The sequence below is a fragment of the Apium graveolens genome, chromosome 6 (genome assembly GCF_009905375.1).
Source record: "Apium graveolens cultivar Ventura chromosome 6, ASM990537v1, whole genome shotgun sequence".
Taxonomy (NCBI): domain Eukaryota; kingdom Viridiplantae; phylum Streptophyta; class Magnoliopsida; order Apiales; family Apiaceae; genus Apium; species Apium graveolens.
In genome coordinates, this window is record NC_133652.1 from 250,976,013 (window position 1) to 250,999,635 (window position 23,623).

At 35.3% G+C, this 23,623-nt stretch overlaps 1 protein-coding gene across 1 annotated transcript; it reads right to left on the reverse strand.

Annotated features, from left to right (window-relative positions):
- Positions 1–13,715: 13,715 nt before the first annotated feature.
- Positions 13,716–16,761, reverse strand: LOC141667808 (uncharacterized). The gene is made up of 6 exons (XM_074474430.1): positions 16,104–16,761; positions 15,709–15,864; positions 15,515–15,598; positions 15,390–15,437; positions 14,731–15,161; positions 13,716–14,361 (listed from the first exon to the last, which is right to left on the reverse strand). The coding sequence occupies exons 1-6, from the start codon at positions 16,615–16,617 to the stop codon at positions 13,750–13,752; spliced, it is 1,845 nt and encodes a 614-aa protein (XP_074330531.1). The 5' UTR covers positions 16,618–16,761; the 3' UTR covers positions 13,716–13,749.
- Between the last annotated feature and the right edge of the window lie 6,862 nt (positions 16,762–23,623).

A 23,623-nucleotide genomic window follows, 5' to 3' on the forward strand; every position in this document is an offset into this window, starting at 1 on the left:
AAACATTCCACCTTTGTCACAACTCTTCAACTGAATCCCTACTCATCCTTGTTTGTCAAGCTTCTTTTTCTGTTGTAGCAAAACCCCTAATAGTTACCTGACACATATTGCTTGTCATACCCGTAGCTATCAAATCTTGTTTATGTCCCAATCTCAGTCTTGTAATCACCTCTTGAACTGAATATGTAAAAGTCTCTGCTTCAGAATAGATAGGCTTGATCCTTGGATATAGCTTATGTACTCCTTGTGAATCTTATGCGACTAAACTTCCCTGACATGTGAAACACTGCCCTGATGTCCAGTCCCTCAAGTACTTCTACCTGAGCTTCCTCTGATTCATTTATTAGTAACTCTTACATTCTGTCTTAAGATTCCAACTTTAATGCATGTAACTGAGATATTTGTACGTCCTCACTATTCTCTCTAACCTCCTCGATTACTTTGTTTATGATCTCCTTGATTTCCGGATAAATGTAGCATTGGTACAAACCACTGTGTGACTATATAATCTGGAATCATAAGAGTTATCTTTAAAATCTTCGAGAAAAATTATACCCGTAGAAATTTCATTCATTTCTTGCATATGAAAATCCAGTGGTATCCTATCGAGTAAGCCTTTGAGGAAATTCCACGATTTTCATCTGTAGATCTTGAAATCAGTTTCACTGGAATAAGAAAACCATTATCTTCAATTTCCGTATTCGGGAATTTTCTGTCTGAATAGCACATGGTCTTCGTTTTATTCGAAATATTAAAATCATCTTTAAAGGCCCAGAGAAATCGTGAGTCTACCAATACTTTCGGTACCTTAATTTAATATTTAAGAGAAATTTAAAATTTCAGAATTTTTATTTTTCTAAGAAAATAAATAAATCAAAAATAATTATTTACGAAAAAATTAATTTTCAAGAATTTCGAATTTTACTAAAAATTAAAATAAAACGGAATTTCTTATTTAAGAACAAATTAAATTTAAGAATTTTAAATTTTCTGGAAAAAATAAATAAATTAGACATAAAAAAATTTCGGACTATAGAATTGATTAAGTGTTAACTGGAGACCTTATAAATTCTAACTTGCGACCCTTGCGTACCAGTTAATTTTTTTACTTAGTTTTATAGCAAGACATTGCGACTTGAACAAATAAGATAGAGACATTTTGAACTGTAATCTGCGACCCTGAGCCAATAGTATATAGTATGTCGCAGGTTACATGATTTTCTTCTTATTTGATTCCCGCGCTTGTCACATGCTGAGAACTAAGTTGATAGCAACCTGAATTCGCTCGTGTCACACAAACAAGAGTTGCCTCATTTTATTTCTATGCGTGAAACACAGATCCCCCTGACTTTTGATTAAATGGCAGCTAATAGTCCAATTGCCGAATTGAACAAGCAACAAAATGGCAGCTATTAATCCCAAAACTGGCAGCCAGAAATTATTGAAAATAAATTTAAATTAAAAATTTTATTTTACTAAAATTTAGTTAGTAAATTAATTTAGTTAAATTTATCAAATAAATTTATTTAAATTAAGTTCATAAATAAACTTATTTAAATTAAATTCATAAAATAAATTTTCTAAATCAAATTTACAAGATAAATTATGTAAATGAAAAATTAATAAAATAAATTCATTTAAGGATCCTAATTTGTGTATCAATCATTCTGCTCTGATACCAATTGTTAGGTCCCGAAGTATTATTAACTAAATTAAAATAATTCTTTCGAATCTTTTGTGGATATAAAATTTAGTGTTTGGTTAGTGGTTCCGTGTTCTTGAGGTGAATAGTGTTTAGAACATTAAAACGAGAAATACAAGATATTCGGGAAGATATATATTCATATATAAATTCATGAGGGGTGTTGCTACACTCTGGTAAATAAATTAAGTTGCTACAATCTAAGAACAACAAAGTTCCTAGTTACTACAAAGATCAATAAATTAAATCATATACAATGATCTAGCTTTTGTTTATCTAAGGATTTAATTATCGGGTAACGATTATAATTCCCCTATGAATATACAAGAGTTAAATCGGGCATTATAACGTTACTCCGGTGAGAAGAATGATTGTTTTAGATTTGTGTGTGTATCTCCTCTGTCTCTATTTGCTTCAGTTCTTCAGCTCTTTTGGGAGAAAAGATGAACAAAATAATACAATCTGAATTGTTGAATGCTTTTATTGCTGAGTGTAGACTTTATATTCAATTGCAATATGTGGCTGAAAATTAACCACACAAATTAATTGAATGTTCAATAAAGTTGTGGCTGAGGAGTAAGTTGCGACCGGGTATATTCCTTGTAACCTGCGACTACAGGATGGGGAGTAGGATTGTTAACATGCGACCTTTCTTTTCCTTTTTTTTGCGACTACAAGATGGGGAGTAGGATTGCTAACATGCGACCTTTCTTTTCCTTTTTTTGGGTTAACCTGCGACCACTTGGTTGCCAGGTTTCTTTTGATTTTATTAACTGGCGACCAAAATTTGGTTTTGGTTTCTTTATTTTGTTTTTTTCTTTTTCTTTTGTTTTCCCTTTTTTCGTTTTCTTTTCTTTTTCTATTTCCTTTTTCTTTTTTTCCTTTTTATTTTTTTCCCTTTTTTTGTTTTGTTTTGTTTTTTGTTTTCTTTTTCTTTTTATTTATGTTTAAATTGTAACTAAATTAATTTATAAAATAAACTTAAATATAACTTATATAAATAAACTAATTTAGATTTATAAAATAAACTTATTTAAAATTTATAAAATAAATTATTTTAAGTTTATTAAATAAATTATATTAAAGTCCATTAAATAAATTTATTTAATTTAACAATTAAACTTTGAACTAGGCCAACCCCTCTAGCTGTTTAGCTGTACGCTGCGCACCTCTTCTCGTACTTTATTAGATAAACGTTCAATCCAAGTACGTTCCTCAACTTAATAATTCTTCTATAAATAATACCCAGATTCCTTTTGCAAGCTGTTGACGCATAATGCAACTGGTTTGGTTCAAAGACGAGTAACTTCGATTCGGGTCTTCGTATTATGGCATTGATTATATTTTTAAGCTTGCAACGACTTTATCGCTTCGAGCACTGACTATTAATAAACAAATATACGTTCACTGGAATCCTTACTGGTACTTAGACAACGTCTTCATTGCTACTACAATCTTGAATACTTCATTCACTGGTCTTCGCCGACACTTGAACATATAAATGAAATCTTGTCAGTGAGTATAACTTCATGACCGCAGCTGTCTTCTTTAACCTCTGTCTATACCATGTCTTCAATTCTTCAGATTCATATGCTTCAAACACTTTCTATCTTCAATTAATGCTGATACACTGAAATCTTCTGATAGCACTTATACAATGAATCTTCATCATTTATGAAACCCTGAAAGTCTTTAACCTTTATTCTTCACTGATGCATGAACATATTAATGAGCTTCTTTCAGTGACTTGTAAACAGACTTTAAGCCTTCTTGTGACGACTGAGAATTTTGCGACGTAATTGAGTCAATAAAGTATGCGAAATATGATGTGATTATAATTATGTGACTAAGTGATGATTATTTGTCTTATCTGTATACTAGAGTTTAGGAGCGTGGATAAAAACGTTCCAATTTAAAGAGTCAGCTTAGAAGTATTGCTGTGGTGTCGGGCCGTCAGGTAGAACGGAACCCGTCCCAGTAAGGAATTAAAGAATATAAAATGTGAATTATGTGTGATTGAATGAAATAAATGAGTAATAAAGTATTTCGTCCTAAGTGACCTGTTGACGGGTAAAGATATTGAGAAGCGTAATCGAAACACTGAGCGTCGGGCCGTCAGGCTGAACATGACCCAGTACGCGTAAAAGAGGATAAGGATTAAAGAAGGATAAATTCTATGATCAGACCTGAGTCGTTATGTGACTGTATATGTGTGATTGCTTGACTATGTGCATGACTATGTGTTCTGTGTCAATTTTGTGAATTTTAAAGGAATTACGTGATTTAAATAAAGGTTTAATTAACCTTCGTGCATTTTTATAAAATCAACCGAGTAAGATAAAAACATGGGATCTGTTCTGTTATCGTCATAATGGTCCTAGAGACTTTTGAAAAATGATGAGTGAATTTAATTGACGGTCTTTGCATTTTTAAATTGATTTTATGTGAAAAATGTATTTATTAAAGCAAGTTTGCGAAATTCATATAAAATCAACCCTTTCACTCAAAAATTCATTATGAGTAATGGTTAAAAAGCTAATTTCGAGACCTACGTGTTAAAATTGTCATTTTCAATAATTCTCGACTTCCCGAGAGAGATATATTTTATATTTGAATTTTGTTGTATTTGAGTAAAAAGAAAAGGAATGAGTGAGCTAAAAAGGAATTAGTAGATTACCATTTTGCCCTTGTTTTGGTGGAGTATAAATTCATTCACCCTCCCCCATTTTTCTTTTTCTTTCCGTGGACTCACTTTTCCCTCTCTTCTCTTTTCTCTCCTCTCTCTCTCTCTCTCTCTCTCTCTCTCTCTCTCTCTCTCTCTCTCTCTCTCTCTCTCTCTCTCTCTCTCTCTCTCTCTCTCTCCCGGCTACTCTCTCCCTCTCTTTTTTTCTCTCGGTATATTGTCTCTCCCTCTCTAATTCTTTGAAACCCTCCATGAATCATCAACCTTATTCCATACAAGAGCTTCAATTCATGTGCATGTGTGTGTTTATGCTTGCATGCAAAGTGTGTGTGTGTGTTTGGGTTCGGTTTTAAGCCGAGACCCGAGGGTTTGCTTGATTAATTCGTGTTCTGTGATTATTGTGATGAAATCATATTGCATGTAGTGTTGTTGCATTTCTTTTGTTAAGAAATTGGGGGTTTCGTGGTTGGACACCCTCGAATGAGGGCACCACCGTGAAGCCACCGTGAAGCCACCGCCACCGGTGATGAACTCCGGTGAACCGGTGGTGAGTATGATGTGTAAACTGAACTCTAGACTAAATACACTCAAATTTTTGTGTTTGCATGTGGTGTTATCTAAAAAGCCGAATGGATTTTTGTTTCTTTTAAAAGAGATCAAGTTAATTTTTGACAATGAAATTGTTGGTAGATAGTGATGATAGGAACTATAGAATAATTACAATTGATTTGTGATTTACAAACTTGAGATGATGCATGTATGTTGTGATTTAGGTGAAATTCGAATTCTTGGATTTGTGTTAAGAAATTTAGTTGGTTTAATCAATGAAAATGAGTGTTTGATATAGTGAAGAGATGAACTTGAATTGTATGTGAGCATGTATGTATGTTTTGGTTCGAATGGTTGTTGATAAGAAAAGAGAAATTCGATTTTGTGAGTAAATCTTGGTAAACACTAAGTTCATATGGCCTAAAAGTAATTGCATGTTAGTTTTAAAGAAAAACAAGGTGTGCATACTATTGATTAGTCCTTGAGTTGTAGATTATGTTCTTGCCGAATGAAAAATGAGATAAAATGGGTTAATTATTGATTAAGTAAATACATGTTGGTTGAATGAATTAGGTGATGTATGATTTGGTGTTTAAGTGAATGGAATGATCTAGATTAGGACTAAAATAAGTGGAAAATGTGATGTATTGCCTTGCATGTTAAAAATCCATTCTTGCATGTTCATTTATGGAAAAACCCGAATGGGTCTTAGGAGTAAAAAGGAGGGATTAAGTAGGTTCTTGCTAATTATCTTAATGTCTAGTGAGAAATTGATTGCATGATAAAGATTGGATGGTTTTATGTTCAAATTTTAATAATTAAATGAAAGTGTTGATTTCGATCCTTAATGTAAGTGGGATTCGGATTTTTAGTTAAAAAGGGATGAAGTTTAAGTGCTAAATGATCTTTGTGAATTGCATTAGTTGTGTTTGATTATATGAGGTTGAAATTGAATATATGTGGATGTGTTTTGTGTGTATGGTTCGAATTAAGGAATAAAAGAAAGAGGAAATTAAATCGTTTGTTATTAAGAGCTATACGTGATAGCTATGGGCGTAAAAGAGTTATATTAGTGTGATTTGAGAAATAGCCAAGGTTAAGCGAGTACGCTTTGATTGTTAAGTATATAAGGATATAAAAGTTACGAGAAAGGGATATGCTATGTGCTATGTGTATAAGCTATATTCGTATACTTGAGTCAGAGATATAATCGAGTTATCGTATAGAGTGATCGTTTCGGGAACGAGAGTTGAGAATCTGATTAAGATTTTGGTTTTATTGTAGATTCGGAGCGTGAGGGCATTCAGGCTAGGAAAGGAAAGGATTTACTTGGTGGCAATAGTTCAACCTTCAGGAAAGCAAATCCAGGCAAGTAACTCTGATTACTTGTGTAAATGGTTATAAAGAGAATGTTGTTCATACCATGTAGAGTATTGAACTGTTTAAGTATGAAACCCTTGTTTTATGAAACCCTGACAATGATTTGATGAACCCTTGTTCTTGATAATCTGTTATTGATAAGCCTATTGATTTCACCCTTTGATAATCTGTCTTTTCTGTTCAAGTTACCTATTAAGCCATGGATTATATTGGACCCTTTGTTTATTCTTGTTAACCCTGTTTAATGATACCCTGTTTCTCTTGGTCACCCTTTTGATCCCTAAATCAATGCTGATCTTTCTAATTTAGTGCTTTGTTATCCTTGATACAAAATTCTTATGAATTGTTCCTTGCGTACCTTTGAATCACTCCCTGAACTTTGTTTCCTTAAAATCTGAACTAAGAATGGGTTTCGACTTGAAAGAGTCCGAATGATTTCAAATGCTTGGTAATGATAAAATGAATTTTAGAAAACTTATTTGTTTTTCCAACTCAAGGTTTTCCAAATGAATTCCTGATGGATTGGATTGGGACGTAAGAGGCTAGTGGGAGTAGTCCAGTCATGGTAAGAGGCTAGCGGGGCTAGTCCAACTTAAGGCTGAAATTATGCCGATTGGTACCTTAAAGATCGGAATGGAGGTCAATACGGGCTGATCACCCGTATATAATGAAATGGAAAGATAAAGTGATCCAATCAAGGGTTCTAAGTGATTATTTAAAAAGGGAACTGAAACTTTTGTTTAGCAAATTGATTTTTAAAATGAAAATGGTTTATATTGCTTTGAAAAGAGTTGATATGTTATTGTGGAGCTTAAAGCTCGAGAACCCTGATTCTTGAAATTATTGATCATATGATTGATTCTATATATATTGAAATACTGTTGCTTTCCTCTATCGAAAGATCTATTCTGATCCTTTAATGATTTGTGATGAATGTCGGCTTTCGTCCTGCTTTGAGCCTTGTTCCTTGAAAGCCCCCTCTATTCTTCAGAAACCTTTCCTTAACCCAAAAAGATGGAAATCTGCCACCTAGATCAAATAAAGTAGAATGCCCTGAGTTTGGTAAAGCATATTGTGAATTGATATTGTAGAACTGCTATTTAGTTACTTGCTGAGTTTTATACTCATTTGTTTGTTTTAATCTAACCATGGCAGTTAAGCAAGAAGATGGCCAGGCTTAGGCGCACTGCTCGTAAGAGCGTACCTGGTGGTCCCTACCGTGTTGAGGGCTTCCGGTTGCCAGAGCAGGTAGTGGTAATTATGAGTGAGCTCGCGCCTAGAAAGAAGTGTTTAAAGATACAATGGGTTATCTGTCGGTTCCCAGCCGAAATTGATATTGTTTATTCAGTAATATTTTGGGCTTGTAAGTTATATTTTATGATTGGTAGTTGTGATCTTGTCTCATACTTTATCCTGTTGATCCTGTTAGTAGTTAATCGGGGTTTATGCTTATTTAATTATTAGATTAGAGGTGTGTGAGTCCTCATTTCCTAACCCCGAGATTGAGGGCGTCACACTTCTTCTAATCTTTTGATTCTTTATATTTTCCTTGTCTTCATTTCTTCTGATTTCTTGTGTAGACGTAGTATTATTAACCTGTCCTGTTCTAGTGTTGTTCTCGTGTTGAGTTATCACGTAACTGTTCATACAACTACGAAGTCTCACCAACAAAGAGGTTAAGTTGCGACTTGTGCATGCCTAGGTGCTTTGTACTTGCTCTTTGTGCAAGCTAACTCCTAACATGCGACCAGGGTTATTAAGGAGAGAATTTTTACTTAGTTTCTTGGCTTGAATCCCTAACTTGAGACCACATCTCCCCTCTAGGTTCTAACTTGCGACCTATGCCTCCTGGTGTAGCAAGGGAACTATTTTTAACTTAGAAAATTAACTAAGTATGCTAACTTGCGATTATATGTGGTATTCATGCACTTAGAATTTTCTTTCTGCTCCTGTTTATTCCCCGAGGCTCGTACCAAGTCAAGGTCAGTTCCTGTTCTTAAATATTGAACTGTCAGGATATTGCTTCTGACATTCAACATACTGATCTGAGTGACTCCTACTACAAGGTAGTGATCACTTTGACTTAGTTTCTGTAGAGCACTGCAATCCCAAAACTATCATATCTTCAAGTCTTCTCTCTTGAGTCTTCGTCTGAAACATAAAACCTGTATTCCCGGATACGAATCCTCACTTAACAATCGTTCTAATGATAGTACTATATTTCCTTTCAAGAATCACTGACACCTAATGCAATGGTTTGGTTCACAGGTGACTACTTCCGCTCTCAAGCCGTCGTACCATATCTTCTCAAATCATTGTCAAGTCTTTTATCAAATATAAACAACTTCACAAAGAATCCTTGAGATCTTCACACTGATTCTGATAACTACTTCAAATGACTCCAACTTTATTCTTCCGATGCCTGAACATGTTAATGAACTTCATACGGATCACTGTTGACGTCTTTTTCATTTAACTACCAAAACCTTTGTGTATATCCCAAATAAACAATCTGTACTGATTCTAGTAAAATATAGATTATTTCAAAGTCCTTGTTCTATGTTGAGTTATCCAAACCAGTATTGTTGAGTTATACATATAACTTCAATCTTGCTCAATAATGCACTACACATATTGACGTACGAAATGTTTACATAAAACATAACGCGAAGTAATTCATTATTTCTTTTTGGATTCATGACCAACTGAGTATTACATGGACGCTAACAAATTAATTGACATGTCCATTTAACATGATAAGAATTGACGAAACAATTACAAACATGGTTTGCTATTTAATATGTAGACAAACACGATCATGTTGTGACATGTAAAGATTTAATGCATGATGAACTAACATGTTTATCATGAAAAGTGTGTTGCGATATGTAATGTTTCTATATTAAGAGCAATCATGAATAAATTTGAAAGAAACGTAATTCATAACAAAACTAAAAAGTCTCCCACTCTGTGAGTGAAACAGAGACTCAAATATCCTGGTGACATCATCAAATCCAACAATAAAATTAAATATTAGAGGAAAACACAAACAAGAAATTAACTACGATTCAAGATAGAGAATTTAAAGACGAATACAAATATCACTGATTGTCAAGAACACCATCCTTTGGAGATTCATGACTATCATTGTCCTCATCAGAATTGCCAACAAGAAAAGCATCATCGAGATATCTTTCGTTATAAATGCGAACAGTGTCAGTCACATCCCATGTAGTTTATTCACCTCTTATGGTACTCCAACATCATCTCAACCCTAGTCTTCATAGTAGCTTAAGTAATAGCCTTATTGGCTTCCTCAGAATTTTTTTGTTCCATTCCTTGGACTTTGAGGGCAAATTCATTAAGCTTTTGTTGGATATCGTTTGCATTTTTCAAGTACGTGTTGGCTAATTCTTGTAATATCCTTAGCCTTTCTACACATCCATGATGCTCCATATGTAAAGCTTTGAGCTATCTATCTTTGTCCTCATACGCCTTTCGAGCATCCAACAAACTCGGGAAGGCCTATACATCAAAAAGAAGCTATCAAGTATATGGGACATATCAGAAGTGTTACATTTAGGATAAGTTGAATGCTCACATGAAAAGAGTGCCCAGCTGAATAGTCGAGAATGACATGCTTAAAAGAGTGACACTCTATTGATTGTGGAAGCAGGTAGTCATTCAAAGTATGAGTGAAAGTCTGGACATGTCTATCATAGAATAACCATTAGTATTCCAGGACATGGAAGTATCAGACTTGACACTTGCAGCTGCTAAATTAAGCTTTGGTCTTTTGTTTATAGGACTGCTCCAAGGGCTCATAATCATAACGGTCTTGGAGGAACCGGTTTCAGTAGATTTCTCATCTCTACCCCGCTTAGTGAAAAAGTCTTTACTAGGTACCAACATTGGCTTTATGACAGAAGGCTTAAATTTTACAATAAGTAAGCAAGGCTCAATTGACATCAAGATCAACATGCACAGACACATGGAAAAGCAAAGGCATGTCAAAAAAAAGAAGAAACGACATGTACCTTTAGCATAGATCCCGCTGCAATTCATCTCCAATTCATTGTCATCTTTTTCTCCTTTTTCCTCCTTAGAGCTTTCCATAATGTCAGATGACAAACTCTAAGTAGGAGAAGCAGGCTTGATTACAACATGAGTGGGCTTTTTGCTTCTAGTCCTATGAGCAACACTTTTAAACAAAGGTGCACTTGGCTTATCAACAACATCAACCTCACTCTTCACAGTCTCATTTCCCTTATCCATCAAGATAGAATCATCATCAAATAAAAACAACTCTAACAGGCCTATCCAAACAATTTGGCCATGTCATATCCTCAGCAAGAAGTACCAGAATCTTGCCTACAACTTCTTTAACTTTGACATTTTCAGCATCAAGTTCAAATTGGGGCTCTATGTTAATATTCAAGGCACAAGAAAATAAAAATTATTACTTTATCAAGGCAGAGTGGATAGAATCACATTAACATTATAAGCATTGCTACCTAGATTTGCTAAGAGGAATCTTGAAGACTCCAACAAAGAAAAGTGGATATTCGACAACTGTTGAAGCTAAATCGTGGGCATGCATGTAGATTGACAAGAGGATATGAAAAATATGTGAATGAATCAAACAACATATAGGTGTACAAACGAGTTAAAGGCAAAAAGAGATTTGTATGGTTGAAAGAAATGTGTACCTTCAGAACTCCAATATTCGATGAGGTCTTCAACATTATCATGAAGGGTCCTCTTCTTAGCAAAGAGAAAGTTATGTTTTCATCCCCTGTCATTTGCCTTGTCCAAATTGAAGACCAATACTTTATCAATATGAGTAAAAGTATATCGACAACCACTGTACTTCTTCACTTCATAACAAGCTTTAATGACATAAACATCAATACCAAGTTGATGTTTGTTCTCAATAGTTACAAGACAAGTCAAAACCCTTCATGCATAAGGCATTAGCTGACTAGGAGCAATGCGGAGTGAATCTAGGACATCCATCATCAACTTTGGGAATCTAAGTGTAAATCCAACATCAAAGAGATAATAATAGAGACATACCCATCCAGGACGATACCAATAAGCTCTTTGATCATTTTTGGGGATAACATCGTTTGTATTATTTCCCAATAACAACTTACACTCTTCAAACATCTTCTTCTTTATTTTACAAATCATTTCATCTTCAAGTAAGTTGGTAGCGACCCAAACATAATCATCTTTTGGTTTTTCAGTTGAATCAGTGTTGGTAGGAGAGACGGGTCTGTGGGAGAGTTATTTTTTTCCATGATGATTATAGAGATATTTGGCGATTGATCGAGAAATTAGAAGTGATATATACAGAAGATCGATAAGGGTTCAAGAGATAAGAGATGGTAACATGTTAGGACTGAACAACTGATCAAGATTATGATCATAGAGGTGTAGTTGAGTTCAATCACATGACCGTTTGTTGGCATAGATAACCATGCAAAGTAATGATAGATCAGGAGTGTGTTTGTATTATCATGATTTAATTAATTTATTTGTGAACATTTATTAATTAAATCATGGGGCTATTGGTATGACAGAAATTTATGCTACTAATGACATGACACATGACATATGAGAATTGAGATGAAGGCAAGAAAGATGAAATGATATGATCAATGACAGTCATAGTGGACAGGACATGAAGATATGCGAGACATAAAGGGAGTGTTGTACAATCTGCAAAAAACCAAGTTATAATAACAATCGTGTTCGTGTATGTGACTAACAGAGTGGTGTAAGCAAACAATGAACGAAATAAAATTAAATAAGAAGGAGATAAGAACGGAAAAAATCTGAGTCCAGTACGTGACTGTCTCCTTAAAGCGTATTAGTCCTCACCGTATGTGCGAGCGAATAGCCTCCCAGGATAACGGGTTGCAGTGAGGCTGAGCGTCACTTGTAGCGAGCTTGGGACGAACAAGAAACTATCACCAAACTATATGGAAAATTTAGGACCGAAGAGAACGAGAATTAAAAAAGACAACTCTTATTTTCTTGACATAGTAAAACTGGTGGCCCAAGACTCTATTTATAAAGAGAGGCTTCAGAGGACTTATTTTTCTTTTCAATGTGGTATATGGTATTTAAAAGAAAAAATAAGGAAGGGGTTTGTGCTACTCTCGATGTGGTACAAAACCACTTTTTACATTTAAAGGTCACACTTTGTAATATCAGCTCTCATTCACCTTTTATTCATTTTGAGCGTGTAAATATGCGTTGGAATCCCCTCGTAGAGGAGAATACGTTCCAATAAATAGACATTACTAACACATACCGTGTCTAACTCATATAAAGTCTCAAAATCATTCATAATTTAATCTAAAATACTCAGTTTTTCAACAGAAAATGATCAACGTGAAGACCAAGTCAACAACAATCCTAAGGAATAGGACTAATAGTTGAATCGAAAGACCTATTCAGGTGAGATAACAGATAGTGGAGAAAAATGAGGATAATGTGGACAGAAAGGAGGAAAAAATTTGAATAATCATAACGACTTGCTAAGGAAATATAATATAACCGGAGAAGTAGACACTAGTCATCCAATTAAATATTCAGTTTTCAATTGTATTACATTTCCATAATCATTTTTAATAATAATACTGAAATCATTTTTAGGTTGGTTACACAATTTTATCCGTGATTTTTGATCCCGTTAAGGGGTTTTTTCGCGTCTCCCATCTTTTGTGTTTTTGCATTACTCGTTTCCTTTCATGCAATTGCAACAAAAATCTAAACCAATTGAATTCGATCATTAACCTATAAATTTTACCAAAAACAAGAACCACAGTCTCACATAGTTGAAAATGCAACCAAAATTTGAATATCTGATGATTATTATTATTATAATCCTCTGCTTTGTCTGATTATTAATTTGTCTACGCATAGTTCTTATCCGGGAAGGATTTTGGAGAAAGTATTGTCCGTCTTAGTTCCTTTGGTTGAAATTTAACTTTGACAATCAAAATCTCCGACGATGTTTTTCCTCACAAGGACATATCTGAAGTTGGCAAGGACAACAAGAACGGTGTCTAAAGCTTCATGAAGTTTGTCAGCAAAAATACTTCAGTTTTAAGTAAAATTCATTGTCCAACGTTGTATAATTGACTTGGTTCCGACAACAGTTAAATAACCCGTTGTATATGAATAATAATACAACGAAACATTCAAAGTGTTGTGTAATCCACTCATTTGCACAACACCACAACTACAGCAGTCTAGCTTGGACAACAGTTGTGAGTTACTACTTCTGCTGTGTAAAACAATGGACATATGCACCGTTGTCTAGACCTACTCATTGGCGTAACGAGACTTTTTTAAACACTTGTCTAATTACATTTTCAACACAATGGTTTTCAAAACTATAAACCAATATAAATTATTAAATTTAATGAAGTAACGAATTGTTTTGCTTGTAGAAAATGCCGCTTCCGTATGTGGAGCGGAGTAGTTCCACGAGTAGAGGATACTGCAATAACAAAAACAATGTCACCGGAATGGCAGCTAGTAAAATAACGGGAACAGTGATCGAATTAACTTCATCACGTATCACCAGTGAAAATGCCGCACTGAAGGCAACCATTGTGGCAGCTATTGATATGAATAATGAGATTAGTCCGAGTGTCAATCTCTTTGGTAGAGCATATAAGAAATCCTCTTCAGCAAAACGTGAACTGAGAACAGACAAAAACACCAGTACAGAGGTTGACGAAGAGAATAATGCAACTGCGTCTGATATTACAAAGAGGATGAAAACTGGCTCGCGTAAGAAGATTGGTTTTCCAGCATCGCTGTTTCCTCCAGGTGCTGTAAATATAGCTGCAAATGTCATGGTCACAAACAGAGCTGCTACAACTGTGGCTGATGATGCCGTACTCTTCATCCATTCTCGAGCTTCTTTGAGGAGTTCCTTGTGTTCTAGCGTGAATACCATATATGGTGTATTATTTTCATTGTTTAAGGCTTCTTTGTGTGAATGTTTCACGAGCTTTTCAACTTCCTGAACCAAGATAATAATATGATATTATTTAAGTACGTTCAGGATAATGTTAAACTAACATTCGGCATTTAAACAGATCGAGGTAAGTTTAACTCAAAGTAGTTATTTGAATGAACACACCTTCTTGAACGAATTTTAACTGTCAAGAGGAAACAGCATCCATGTAGCGCTTAAGAAGACATAAAGTTAGACACTTATCTTAATTACTAGTTTCAGATACCACAAGAGATTGATTAGGTTAAATGATTTGTTAACTAAAGGCAGGATTAACAGTACATAAATAGTAGCTATTCCTAAAGCAGATGTGTGTAGTTTAAAGTAAGATATTTACATTAGTAAATTCTGACAAATTGAAAGTATGAGTATGACCTTGAACCACTGAAGCTCGCGTTGCATTTGCAAAGCTGCACCGGTGACTGTGTTGAGGCGATGTGGAGGCGCTAGCTTTCCAGCGTAATGCAGTGAATTCTCTCCATTTTGTCTATCTGCCACTACGTACGCCTTATGCCCTGACATTTGATATAAAAGGTTGTACACTTTTTCCTGGCGGTGCTTGACCGCCAATGAGAATAAGTAGAATCCTTTGACTTCATACCAGACGATGCCTGGGTACTGATGGATGCACTCTTCTATAAGCTCATGAATGCCGTGTTTTACTGCTTCTACTATCGCCTTTCCGAATACATCCCAAGCACTGGCATGGTTGACCTTCCTTAAAACAGCTGAGCACATTCCTTTTACTAGTTCTTCTGCCTGTATGTGCTTTACCTTGCTGTCATGAATCCCCTTGATGTGTGGTGCTGCATTGATCATGTTATAATTCGGAAATTATTTACTGCAAACTTAATGGCTATATTTGTTTTTAAATATAATAATCCGGAAATCTGTTTTAAAAAAAATGGCTCTCGATAATAAGCATTCTTGATGTTTCAAAACAAAAGAACGAACTATTTTGCAGTACTTCATGTAAAGTTTCTATTTTACAAGCCATGTCTCGAACAATATCAGTGATGGCTTTGATTCCATACCTAAGTACTGAAGTACGCTCCAAATGGAATTCTTCAGACCATAGCTTGCTGAAAATAAGTAGAAATGATTAGTTACTATTAAGACAATTATAGCTCAGACTGATATTAGCGAAGTATACTTATACCTTTAATTGGGTTTTGGGTTGTGATCGGCTGTGATGCTTCCTTTACAGGAGACTCCAGTGCTTTCTCGCGATTAACAGGGATCCCTTTGAATTCATCATCAAACAAGAGGAATGAAATATCAAATCGTGTTTCGATATGAAACAAAAAACCAGAACATAAATTTATGAATACCATGACATGAGAAAATTACTACATGAGTAGATGAGTCGTTGCCAAAATCCAAAGCCACTTCCACTCCGAAAAGCCTTACTTTTTGCTGCTAGTATTTGTAAGCCAGTCTGCTGGGAATTGCTTTTACTTTTCTCTGGCACCAGGTCGGGATACTTTTTTACTAGATACAGAGCAATATCTGCTCTCAAGAATCAAGATCCATCCATCGTATCCGTGATTTGCACGTGCATAGATAGAAACAAAGACTCAGCTTGCATTAGTAGGTAAAACTAGAAACCTTAACCGGATCATATACTATATTCAACTGTACAACTTACTTGATAACCAAATTAAGACCGACAAATGTAGTGATAAAAAAAAAATATTAAAGGTGTTATACCATGTTAAATAACCGATTCGAGATTAAGTCAAACCTACCATAAAAATCAGTCAAGATACAAAAGGAGAGAAGATCAGCACCATGCGGTCCTCGAAAAGGACTAGTTCCGTCCTCTCCAACGACATCTCTTGTGTTGTGCAGCAAATACAACAGTATCTCTCTGCGACCGTGATTTGCTGCGGCCTCCAAGGCGTTTTCCCCAGAGTTGTTATGCATCTGAGTCATTTCCTTGTTTGACTCTACCAAAAGTTTTGTACCTTGCATATTCCCGACCTTGGCAGCATAAAGAAGCGGAGTACTCCCAGCGAAGTTCCCAGTGAGCAGCATCTGAGGATTGGTTTGCATTATCTGCTCCACTAACCGGTCTACAAAGCGGTGAGAACTATTGGTTCCCACCGCTATATGTAGAGCGGTCTCGCTCCAGTATGTGATGTGCGCGTCAAAGTTTCTGTTTTCTTTTTCGAATATGCTTTTTGCTGTTTCCCAGTCGTCGTCTAACGCTGCTTTGTAGATCGGAATGCAGTTGATCACGTCATCGTAATTGCGAGCCATTTGGATTCAAGCTTCTGAGCGCTTTAAACGAGTCTAGATCGATAGTAAGCCATCGACCATATTTTAACAACTCCCTTGACATGCACAGTTTTTGTCGATTATTGATTATTGGTTTTTCATTACTCAGCCACTTGTAAAGACCAAAGAATGGTCAACTTGTATTCAGACCACTTGTGAATATAGTCCTATATATATGTAGGATCTTTTATACTAGGCTCCAAAAGATTATTTATAATTTAGTACCTGCATGATTCACAGATACCAAAATCACATTTAGCTAAACAATGCAACTGTTATTATTGATAGTAATAATTACATAAAAATTCTACCCGGCACAAGTTTCTTCTAATATATAGGTCCAAGAGATCAAAGAATAGAATGCTGCAACAAAATAAAACATGTTATTCTACACTTAGTACAGGCTACTGGGATTAGGCATTCATGTTTTAAATCCACTTGTTACACTAGAATATCTTGAAACATTTTCATCTTCTCATTCTTAATCGTTTCTCGATTCTTAGACAGAGTAATATAATGCAAATGGCCCTAATACAGTTTTGTGTTTGCTAAAGTAAACACAAATAAATTTGTGCGTAAGACCTTGTACTTGTTCTATTTGAATGGCTAACAGTCGACCAATTTCGTTTGTATTGCAGATGTATGCGAGACTTATGCCCTCCAGTTTTAGAGGCAATATTGAAACTCGAGGAAATTAAGCAGTCGAAACAGACTTACTGGTTACAGTAAAGGACTCGAAAATAAGTAGAGGACTCGAAAATAACATACTGATCTGTGATTTCTCTTATGGCCTGTTTGGATAGCCCTATTTCATTTTAAATACTGAATTTGACTCAAATATGCTGTTTGGATAGATAAGGAATTTGGATTTGGATTTGGCCCAAATTCTAAGTATTTAAAATTAAAGCCCATATATGTAAATTTGGAATATCAATTTTAAACAGGTCATTTGAAATGAAACTCAGCCCAATTATTAGCCTCTCGACGCCACTCTCTCTCGAGTCTCTCCCGGTCAAATCTCTCTCGAGATCGATTCTCTCTCCAACCACTCTCTCTCTCTCTCACTCTTTCTCTTCCCTCTCTTCTATTTTTGCTTACTCCATCGATCAACATGAGGTATGCTATACGCGTGTATATATATATATAACAACTAATCGATTCAATATATGTATATACAAATACCTAATAAATTCGATCTTGTCACACACACGCAAAACATTGACCAGATCTCTATGTTTGATATTTGAAAATAACTGATTCAAGGGTTTGTATATTGCACATTTTTAAAGAGCATATTGTAGCATATGCAAAGTCAGCAAGAAATGTTTTGACTCAAGTCAATAATAAGTTGACTTTACCATTTACTAGAGTATTACCATTCATCCAAACACAGCCTTACAGCTGTCAAGTTAGTTAGAGTGTTAGATACACAATAGCAGACTATATAATGGAATGTATATATTGCAGATTGTAACTTTTCAATTAATAAAGAAATGATAGCTTCTTCTTCTTCTTCTTCTTCGAGCTCAATGTTGTTACATTTCGTAGTTTAGAATTCATTATGGTATCAGAGCGATGAAAATCCAGAAACTTTTCCGCGCGATTTGTTCATCGATATGAGTCAACGAAGCTTTCTTCTTGTTTTTTTTTCGATAGTATTCTTCGATCAGTAGACGAAGTAAGTAACAATTCTTCGTTTTACTTGATTTTATCTTCATAAATCAAGAATCCAGTGTTATTTTGTTAAAGAGTTACATATCGATTGTTGAAGATTGTTCGTGTTTTAGTACAATATTGTTTGAGTTCTTGTTTTTCAAGGTGATTTGTCGAAGTGAGTGACGAGTTTGTGATGATGAGATACACATAGTTCTATATAGATATAGAGATCGGAATAGAAGTTTGATTGATTGATTCTCTGTTTCGAGCATAGTTTTTACTTGATTTTCTGCTTGATTCTTGTTGAGATCACACAATCAATGGCGAAAATGACATATGCTAATGCTGTTAGTAACGTCAATAAACAGAGTAATACGGATATTGAGAATGAGATTGAGGACGAGGAGAACTTGATTACACCTACAGTTGGTGATACTCAAGACATACCTGTTACCTCCAATCTTCATCCTCTTTATCTGGCTAATATTGATCATCCAGGATTAGTTTTAATATCAAAGAAACTTACTGGTACTGATAACTATGGACCTTGGAAAAGATCCATTACTATAGCTTTATCAGCTAAAAACAAGCTAGGTTTGGTTAATGGAACTCTAAGTAGGCCAGCTGAAGATTCTCTTTTAAGAAATCAGTGGGATCGTGTGAATGACATGGTCATTAGTTGGATATTAAACACTGTTTCAGATGAAATCAGTAATGGTATGGATTATGTGCATTCTGCACATGACATGTGGAAAGAACTTCATGATCAATTTTCAAGCATCAATGGTCATGGAGTATATCAGATTTTAAAGGATCTACATGCTTTGGAACAAGAAGAAAAATATGTTGAGATTTATTACCATAAGATGAAAAATCTATGGGATGAATATGCAGCTTTGGAACCAACAGTTGTTTGTAAGTGCAATTGTCAATGTGGCAATCACAAATTACAGGAGGAAAGGGATCAGAGGAAGAAACTACTACAATTTTTGATGGGCCTCAATGAGAGCTTTTCTAATGCAAGAGGCCAGATATTGATGATGAATCCTCTACCCTCAATTGCACAGGCCTTCTCTCTGATCAAACAGGAAGAAAAACAGAGAATTGGTAATAGTGTCACAATGTCTTTTATGGCAAACTCTACTGGCAATGCTGGAAAAGGTTTTAATACTGGTACTTACAGTAATGTGAAGAGACAAACTCTAAAATGCACATTCTGCCAAAAGGAAGGGCATGTGAGGGAGAACTGTTTTAAGATTGTTGGCTATCCACCAAAAGGAAGAGGAAAAGGAAAACCTGGTGGTTCTAATTCTGGCTTTAGACCACAGGCTATGCAGGTTTCTTGCATCAATCCTGGTTCCACAACTCAACAGACTGATAATCAGCCTACTCAACAGACTAGTCAACAGAACATTGCTTCATCAGTCCAGCCTACTCAACAAAATTTTGAACAATTGCAACAGCAGATGAGTAATCTCATGAGTATGATGATGTAAAATCAGCAGAAAACTTATAATAGTCCTGAAGATCATGTGCTTGGAATTGCAGGTTTGGCATTTTCAATGCTTTCTGGTAGCATTTCTTATTCTTTACAAACTTCTTGGATTATTGATACATGAGCATCTAATCATATGTGTTGTGATATTAATCTCATGCATCATATTAAACCTATTCAGAAACCTTTTCATGTTGCCTTACCAAATAATCACATTATTCTGGTTAATTAAGTAGGGTCTGTTCATTTGAATTCTACTATAACACTTCATAATGTGTTATTAGTACCTGCCTTCAAGTGTAACTTGTTGTCTGTTAGTAAATTGGCTAATGAACACAGTTGCACTGTTATATTTTCTCATAATTCATGTATTTTTCAGGACCAGAACCAAGTAATTCTGGCCACTGGAACTGAAAATGATGGACTATATCACTTCACTTCAGCTATCATTCCTTCATCTGGAACATCTGTTTCTTTTCATGTCAGTACTGATTCTCGTGCAGTTGCTTCATCAAAACTTTGGCATATTAGATTAGGGCATAGTTCAGATCAAGTGTTGAAACACATTGATTTTCTTCATTCAATTCCTGTTTGTAATAGCTCTTGTCCTGTATGCCCTAGTTCTAAACAGACTTTACTTTCTTTTCCTAAACATAGCAATTCTCAAGCTATTCATGTTTTTTCTTTGCTGCATATGGATCTTTGGGGTCCATATCATGTTGAAACTTCAAATGGATGTAAATATTTCCTTACTATTGTTGATGATTGCAGTAGAGCTACTTGGACATTCTTGTTATCTACTAAACAAAATGTCTTTTCTACTTTCAAAACATTTATTTCTTATATTCAGAATCATTTCCATACTACAGAGAAAATTATTAGAACTGATAATGGAAGTGAGTTTGTTAATCATCAATTTCAGAATTTTCTGTCTACTTTAGGCATCCAATATCAAACTTCTTGTCCTTATACACCCCAGCAAAATGCAAGGGTGGAAAGGAAACATAAGCATCTCTTAGAAATGACTAGATCTTTAAGGTTTCAGTCTGGTTTACCTCCAAAACATTGGGGTGAATGTCTTTTGACAGCAACTCATTTGATCAATCTATTGCCTACACCAGTTCTGAATTTCCTTACCCCTCATGAGATTCTTTTTAAAGCCAAACCTGATTATAGCTTTCTAAAGGCTTTTGGTTGTTTGTGTTATGCCTCTGTGCATCCCTCTGATAAATTGTCTCCTAGGGCCATTCAATGTGTGTTTGTTGGATATCCTCATTTGCAGAAGGGATATAAGTTGTTAAGACTTGATAACAAATCTTTTATGACTAGCAGGCATGTTAAGTTTTTCGAAAATATATTTCCTTACCATATGCCACAACCTGTCCATCATAAAAGTCTTCAAAATTTCTCTGGCCAAACTTATTCTTTCTTACATTGGCTTGCTGAACAAAATCCTGTATCAGTTGCTTCTGTTCCCGCAGATTGTCCAGATGCTTTTGACAATTCCCAATCACCTGATAATACACTTTCATCTACTAGTCCTGTCATGTTTCATGATACTAGTCTTGTTATGTCTCATGATGATTCTCCACACAGACCTGAACAGATCACAGATTTACAGACTTCTGTTACTTCAGAGTCTATTTCTGTACCTTCTGTATCTGCTAAAATTTCTAACAGACCTAAAGCTAGACCATTATGGTGGTCTGATTATCATGTTCCATCAGCATCACCGTCTACTGGTCATGGTCAAGCTATGGTTGTTCAGGATTATAATATAGTTGAACCAAGGCATTACTATGAGGCCATCAAAGATAACAGATGGATTGAAGCCATGGAAAAAGAATTGAAAGCTTTAGAGCAAAATCACACATGGACTTTAGTTCCATTGCCACCTAGCAAAAAGTGCATTGGTTGCAAATGGGTGTACAAGGTCAAAACTCTTCCTAATGGGCAAGTTGATAGGTTCAAGGCAAGGCTAGTTGCCAAAGGATACACACAGGCTGAAGGTATTGATTACCATGATACCTTTGCACATGTAGTCAAAATGGTGACAGTTAGAACTTTGTTGACTATTGTAGTAGCAAAGAACTGGCACATTGAGCAGCTAGACATCAACAATGCTTTTTGCATGGTGATCTACATGAAGAGGTGTATATGAGACCACCTTTGGGTTACAAGCTTCCTCCAGGTTCCAATCTTGTTTGCAGGCTCATAAAGTCCTTGTATGGTTTAAAACAGGCTTCAAGAGAATGGTTTGCTAAGCTCAATGCTAGTTTAATTGTTGATGGATACAAACAGTCTCAATCTGATCATTCTCTTTTCACTTATAAATCTGGTACAAGCTTTCTTGCAGTGGTTGTATATGTAGATGACATACTACTTGCAGGCAATGACATGGTCTTGATTCAGCAAGTGAAGTCTATGCTAGATGTGAAATTTACAATAAAAGATTTAGGTCCTATTAAGTATTACCTGGGATTGGAAGTTTTCAGGAATGAAAAGGGAATGTTGTTATGTCAATAGAAATTCATTCTAGACTTACTCAAGGTGGCTGGTTTATCTGATTGTAAACCCCTGTCAGTTCCCTTAGCTTCACATCTTAAACTTCATGACGATGAACAATCAGGTGCCTTAATTCCGGATCCCTCTGTATACAGAATTTGGATTGGAAAAATCTTGTATTTGACCACTACAAGACCAGACATAGCTTATTCTGTACAGTTGTTAAGTCAGTTCCTTCACACACCTAGGGAAGCTCACTTGAAGGCTGCTGTTAGAATTTTGAGATATTTGAAGTGTACTGTGTCACATGGCTTATTCTTCTCAGCTCAGAATGTTTTGAAATTGCAGGGTTACAGTGACAGTGATTGGGGAGGAGACCCTGTGGACAGACGGTCTGTAGGTGGTTATATGTTCATGCTAGGATCTTCAGCTATTTCTTGGCGCTCTAAAAAGCAATCCTTAACAGCTAAGAGCACTGCAGAAGCTGAGTATCGAGCACTAGCAGATAGTTCTTGTGAGGTTATTTGGTTTAAGAATTTATTGACCGAGTTGCAGGTGCCTCTATCAGAACCTGTTAATTTGTTTTGTGATAATAAAGCTGCAATTGATCTAACTGCAAATCCAGTTTATCATGCTAGAACTAAACACATTGAACTCGATTGTCATTTCATTCGAGAGAAGATAAAGCTTGGTTTGGTGAAGGTTATACAGGTTGCATCAAAGGACAATATTGCAGATATTCTCACTAAAGGTCTAGGCAAGCATCCTCATTGGACTTGTTCAGTGCGGTTTGGTTTAATGTTCCTTGACAAGCCTGTCACTGGTAAATCAAATGTCCACATTGTTGATAATGAGGTTCTCGATGCTGAATCTGATGGCAAATCTGTGTCTATTCAAGGGGGGACTAAAGAGCATATTGTAGCATATGCAAAGTCAGCAAGAAATGTTTTGACTCAAGTCAATAATAAGTTGACTTTATCATTTACTAGAGTATTACCATTCATCCAAACACAGCCTTACAGCTGTCAAGTTAGTTAGAGTGTTAGATACACAATAGCAGACTATATAATGGAATGTATACATTGCAGATTGTAACTTTTCAATTAATAAAGAAATGATACCTTCTTCTTCTTCTTCGAGCTCAATGTTGTTACATTTCATAGTTTAGAATTCATTAATTTTCCTCTTTAAATCCTCACTTATTCATCTCAATTTTTACTTTATTGCTGTAATTATTGGTTTTAGTTAAGTATTTCTTTGCTTTAATATTTGAACTCTTATTATATTTAAGGCTTGTTGACTTAGATGGAATTATGTTAGTAATTGTATGTT

Coding starts and splice junctions, on each gene's coding strand:
- LOC141667808 (XM_074474430.1), bottom strand. CDS start 16,617: ATGGCTCGCAATTACGATGACGTGATCAACTGCATTCCGATCTACAAA. Junction 15,865..16,103: donor TATCTTGACTGATTTTTATG/GTAGGTTTGACT, acceptor TCTTGAGAGCAG/ATATTGCTCTGTATCTAGTA. Junction 14,362..14,730: donor GCGAGCTTCAGTGGTTCAAG/GTCATACTCATA, acceptor ATCTTGGTTCAG/GAAGTTGAAAAGCTCGTGAA.